Source organism: Populus euphratica, unplaced genomic scaffold (assembly GCF_000495115.2).
Source record: "Populus euphratica unplaced genomic scaffold, PopEup_1.0 scaffold42.1, whole genome shotgun sequence".
NCBI lineage: Eukaryota > Viridiplantae > Streptophyta > Magnoliopsida > Malpighiales > Salicaceae > Populus > Populus euphratica.
The window spans coordinates 89,031-95,015 of record NW_011499903.1 but is presented as its reverse complement, the minus strand read 5'-3'; the positions used below and the strand labels follow the sequence as shown (position 1 = coordinate 95,015).

At 31.5% G+C, this 5,985-nt stretch overlaps 1 protein-coding gene across 1 annotated transcript; it reads right to left on the bottom strand.

Moving 5' to 3' along the window:
• Positions 1 to 400: 400 nt before the first annotated feature.
• LOC105133061 (uncharacterized) lies at positions 401 to 3,567 on the bottom strand. The gene is made up of 5 exons (XM_011036873.1): positions 3,316 to 3,567; positions 2,160 to 2,310; positions 1,874 to 1,940; positions 1,509 to 1,746; positions 401 to 796 (listed from the first exon to the last, which is right to left on the bottom strand). The coding sequence occupies exons 1-5, from the start codon at positions 3,381 to 3,383 to the stop codon at positions 586 to 588; spliced, it is 735 nt and encodes a 244-aa protein (XP_011035175.1). The 5' UTR covers positions 3,384 to 3,567; the 3' UTR covers positions 401 to 585.
• Positions 3,568 to 5,985: the final 2,418 nt, after the last annotated feature.

Below are 5,985 nucleotides of genomic sequence, written 5' to 3'. Positions count from 1 at the left end.
ATAATAGTAGATTAATAATAAAATGATAATTATATTAATAATAAAATGATAAATAATAGTAGTTAAAGGTTATAATGAAATAATAATAATGATAATAATTACGGCGAATATTATAAGTTAATATTCCACGACAATATAATTAAAGAAAACCTGTGACATCCAAAAGTTTCGATGCTTTTTTATATTTAGCTTTGGAGCATCACAATAACATGGAAAACCTTAGATAAAAAAAAAAAAAAAAAGGGAAGACAGAGAAGAGGCCTAATCAAAAAAATTAGGGAAAATGAATTTAAGCTAGAAGAAGGTTTCACCTTTTCTCTATTATATATAAATGAAAGAAAACCTTCGACTATTATATATAAATGAAAGAAAACCTTCGAAATTAGCATCACACAGCCTCTAAACGTTGCCCCCACTTCTAGGACGTCATTTACTATTAACAAAATCACCATGAAAGTCAAGCCTGAGTTATGTTTTTGAAAACTTAGTCTTGAACCAGTAAAAGTAGGTAATTACAAGATATTTACATTTCAAAAGTTACTGTTGAATGCATGTACAGTCATGCTCACGCCAGTGCATAATCAGCTACTTCAAATGAGAATCATAGGTCATATATACAGGATCTGGAACTACAAGGGGCAACTTATCGATGTACATGAATAGCCTCTTGCAATCCTGAACCATAATCGAGGATAAATCAACAACATCAGCGTTGTCTGTATAGATCCAAAGGTCACCAGAATTGACCCTTTTAAGACTACCACGACAGAAGGGGCACGATTGAGACCGCCGGAGCCTGGGATGAAAACAGAACAACATATTAAATCACTATAAAAGCTGGGAAAGACTAAGAAAACATCGGCTCACAACAGCATTAATACTGTGAGGACACTTCAAAATAAGAAAACATAGGCCAACAAACCCTTCAAAGACGTAGTAGACCAGTCAAGGACCTCCATTCCTGAGACTGGAGGGTTGGCCTAACAGCTTTAAGATGGTTCAAAAGTTCCAAACAGGGAATGCATGTGCAACAGAAAATTATGTGCAGTGAAGTGATAAAATTGACCCTTTTTCTAAGATGTCCATGATTATAAAAAAAAAACTGTAGAAAAATACGATCATTTATCAAGCAACAAGCTCAGGTGGTTCTATACAAGTTAAAAGGATTCTTCTGTCTTGTGCAAGATGAATCACAGGGTGGCATGAGATTCTTATAGACCCAAAAAAAGACCAGTTAAAAAGCCCACAAACTTGCGAGCAATTGTTCAGCATCACAGGTGTACTGATCTCTACTCTTACATCAATGTGGAGCTAGATAGGTTTCACAAGTGAGTTTTGTAAGAAGGTGAAAGGAAGAACAATCACCAGATGCATTAATTAATTGTCCAAACTTCAATTTCAGGGGAAAAACTAAAGATACATCCACATATATATTTACTTTTTGTTGCAGTAAAGATGAGATATACAGAAATTGTGTGGGACCCATAGAAAGAAGACAGAACGCTTACCAATCCTGATAGCACCTCAAACACAAAGAATGACTGCAATTAGGCAATACAACCTTGCTGTTCATCTCCAGGCAAATCCCACACTCTTCTTCCCTTTCTATGTCAAATTCTGAGAGTTTCCCCTTATCCCCCAACTCATCCTTTCTTCTATATCTCAAAGTGCATGCCTCTTTCTGTTTCCTATCTTCCACATCCGTAATTCCTCCTTGAAGTTGCAACAAAGAAGGAAATATCACCGCTGTTCATAGAAAACAAAACTTGTAAGCTCGAAATTTGCTTCTACAAACTGAGCATGTGATTCCATCAAAATTTAAGGGTCTGAGAAAAAAGTTCAAAAAGTTTAACCTTCTCAGAGTATCACTCACCATAAAATTCTCCAATGCTAGCTTTCCTTTCTTGAACAGACATAGTGGTTTTCCCATCTGCATAGGTCTGCACCAATCACCACACCATCACACCCCAACAAGAAGTTGTAATATTATTACTACATTTTTGAAGGTGATGAAGCGAAGAACAATCACAATAGACAAATTAAATAGATAAATAACCAGGCAACGAAAATGGAAGGGCGCATAAACTGGGCATGCTGACAAAAACTCAAACAATTCTATAACAAGCAAACTGAAATGAGTACCGTGGAAAGGAACGCACAAGATAAATAAGAATTCTTAGCAAACCAAGGGTACCAGCAAGGTTACAATCTGTCCACTGGACGAGAAAGAGAAAAATTTGGGCTGCTGGGCTATATGATAGTCGCATCTGAAGACGAGCTCCATCATTCTCCCTCGGATGATCTAAAGCACTGCATGAGCAGGATAGCATGTAAGCCACACAACAATAAAACTTGTTCTCTCATTCTTCCCTTGCATGAAAAAATGAGAGAAATGATCAAAGACAGGAAATTGTTTAGACCAATAACAATCAACATTGCTCTCCAATTAAGATTAGCACGTTCTATGCAAATAAGCCCTTACAAAAAATCAGGTCTAAATCTAAGAGATGATGCAGTAAATGTCGAAAACCACAGTAACAGTATGGCCAGGGTTGAATTTATGACTACAAGTTTTTTTAAAATTTACGTTCTTACAGAATCAAAAACAGTGGTTTCTTTCTAGACACTCTGAATCAACAAGCAGTAACGTGCCTGCTTTGCCAATCTTAAGGTTTCTACTGAACAAACTAGCTTAAAGACAAGAACTAAAATCAATATAACTAATATCGATCAAAGAATTGAATAGCAGGCCGCATTTTGCTAGAGAGAAAAGAAACACAAGAGACTGAAAACTTCATCTTTAATAAATACAAACTTAGATGCATCTTCTTCTAATAATAATAATTGATGGCTACTTGTTTTAAAATCATTATAATTATAAAAGAAAAAAAATTATTAGGCTACAAAAAGTGAAACATCAATTTCCCAGAAAAAAATAATCATATTCTTCTGTTTTAAACATGACTGGTCGTAAGTTTATAGGATTTTCACAAGAGAAAACTGGAAGAAGAAAAAAACATTTGTTTTCTCGTTGAAACACAGTCCCTTTAAATCCAACTTTAAGAACATAAGTCAATTCACCAATTAAATAACATTCGAAAATCGTCTTAACTGCATTTTCTTATAATTCGAAAATTTCTTAATCTGGTTTATTCTCAACGGAAGAAAGACAACAACGTTGTATCCAAATTGCAAGGTATACCCATCACTAATGCAATAGAGATTGAAAGCATTAAACAATTACGCCTACAAAAAGTTAAACCTTACCAAAAAAAATTAAAATCAAATAGAAGAGAGAGGGGGGACGGAGAGTACAGAGTATTGGCGTGCTGGATGTCAGCTTCGAGAGCTTTGAGAGAATCCTTGAAAGACAACTTTCCCATGCTTAGGCTAACTACTGTTATTTTCTCGGAAATCAATTCTCATCAAACAAACAAGAAAATAAAACTCCCGTCCGTGTTTACAATTCTGTCTCGAAAAAAAATCCACGACAAATCAGATAACTTAGAAAAAGAAAGCATACGATAAACCCCACTTGGCCAAACCGCGCACTCCGGCTCTTGTCTGTTATTCTCCTCAAAACTACGCGCAGCTCTGGCGTATGGTCTATTTACTACTTTACCCTCTTCAGACAGATTTGTCCCTTTCCTCTCTCTTTTTTCCAAGTACCTCGTGGAGTTTGTAACTTTGTATCATATGATTATGCACAGTGTTTTTTTAATTGATCAATAAAATAAAATTATGGTAGCTGTTATTTTTTGTTTTGAAATATAATAAAATATTTTTTTATTTTTTAAAATTATTTTTTATATTAATATATCAAAACAAGTGAAATATAAAAAAATATTTTTTAAATTTAAAAAATTTAAAATTTTAAAAAACATAATTTCAATTGTATTTCAAACATTACCTAATTTTATATATTAAACCCCACTTAGTTTATAGGTTAGCTTAAAACCTGAATATCCCCTCAGCCCAAGTCGAGTTTAAAAAAGATTAACTTGAATTAATTTATTTATTATAGTTGAAATATTTTAAAATTTTTAATTTTTTTATTAATTTGTATTAATTTATATTAGGTTGATACATTGTGATTTGAAACTGAGTTAGTTATATATATAGTTTTTATTAAAATTTAATTTTTTGTTTTTATTTATTTTTATATTTTTAAATTGTTTTGATATGGTAATGTTTAAAATAAATAAATATGATTTTAATATATTTTAAAATAAAAATAAATAAATAACAATATATTTATAGTAATCTTAAACGGCTTTTCAGTGATTATTACTCGGGACATGCAAAGAGGGTGTCTTTGGAAACTGAAATTACAGTTGTTCTCGATAAGTATTGGAAAGCAAAAACACAGTCATGAACTGATGACATGTCGAATGTGACTCCTCTGTTCCATTTTGGATTTCATCAATGTAAAACGTCCGTGAAGTTAATTCCCATCGTTTTTTATAATTTTATTGACGTCAGATTTCTATAATTAAGTTTCATACACATTAAAGTTTATATTTAACATTACTCCTTTTGTTATTTTTTTCTCGTATGAAATGAATGAGAGAGAGAAAAACAAATCTATGTTATGTTGAATTTTTTTAAGAATAAAAAAGACCGTAAATTTGCGACAAAGCAGCATTGTTTTGATGGTTAGAAAGATTGGAGGTGAGATGTCCAGGACATTTGGATTAAGTGTTTTTTTTTTCTTTTTTAGAAGTAAAGTAAAATAATATTTTATTTTAAAATTTTATTTTAAACATCAAAATATTAAAATAATTCAAAATATATAAAAAATTAGTTTTATACTAAAATAAGAATTTTTAACTTTTCAAAAATACAATTATAGCATACTATCAAAAAAATCTTAATTAAATTTCTTTAAAAAGTGTAATTGGTTAATTTTTAAATTTATTTTTTAAAAATTATTAGTTTAAATATTATAAATTTCAGTATTACTAGGAATTTATCTTATTATTAATCTTAGAATTTGAAGACTTAGTTAAAAAATACATAAAATATTCCTGACACACGTTATTAAAAAATATATATATCATACATAGCCTAAAGGTTTTTCTATTTTTATCCCCATGTTATTTATAAAATTTATTTAAATATTTGTTTTAGCCTTCCGGACACATCGTGCAACGAAGAAGGAAAAACCAACTGTCGCAGTCTCATTTTTAATGATAAACCAGCGGCGATGGCAACAACCTTAAAAATCAAAAGTATATGGTTTGGATTTTACCGCCAACTGTTTAGGAAATTTAAAAGAGGTATCCACCAACTGGATAAGAAATTGAATAGCATTATCGGTCCACTTAAGCCCGAGATATAATATGGTAAGCACCTACAAGTTGACTGAGATAAATATTAACATTAACATTGAAGTTTCTATTATTGTTGACTGGAATGACAAAATCAGTACAAAGAACTGGTTCCTCGGCCGATCTTACGCTCTCGAAATGTACATTTCTTCCGAAGATAATAGGTGCGAGAGAAATTTCGTGACTTCTGTAGTGGAATATATTGCTTTATTATTTCTCGAGAGAAAATTGTTTTGTTTTTTTTTCAATGAAGTGTGTTTTCTAGATATCTGTTAATGATTTTCTTGTTGTAAGTTTGTTCTTTGACGAGCTCACTCCTCCTTCGTGTGTTTAGATGTACAAATAAAGTGTTAAAGAGTGTAAAAGTTGTCAAGGAGTGAAGTGTTAAAGATATTCGGTGAGAATTGAAAATATCGTGGATAATAGGATGCCCCTAAAAATGTTAAATCAAAATATAAATGAAGTGTTATTGTAAAAATATAAATTAACAGAACAATAAATAGCATAGCAAAAATACCGTAGAAATCATCGTGCACACATATATAAAATACTTTTCATTATGGTAGTTAAATTATGCTTGTGTCCTACGAAGAAAAAAACAAGATACCTTCGAGGAGGGTACTTCGGTGTTTTGGGTTTACACTCGTACCTTTTG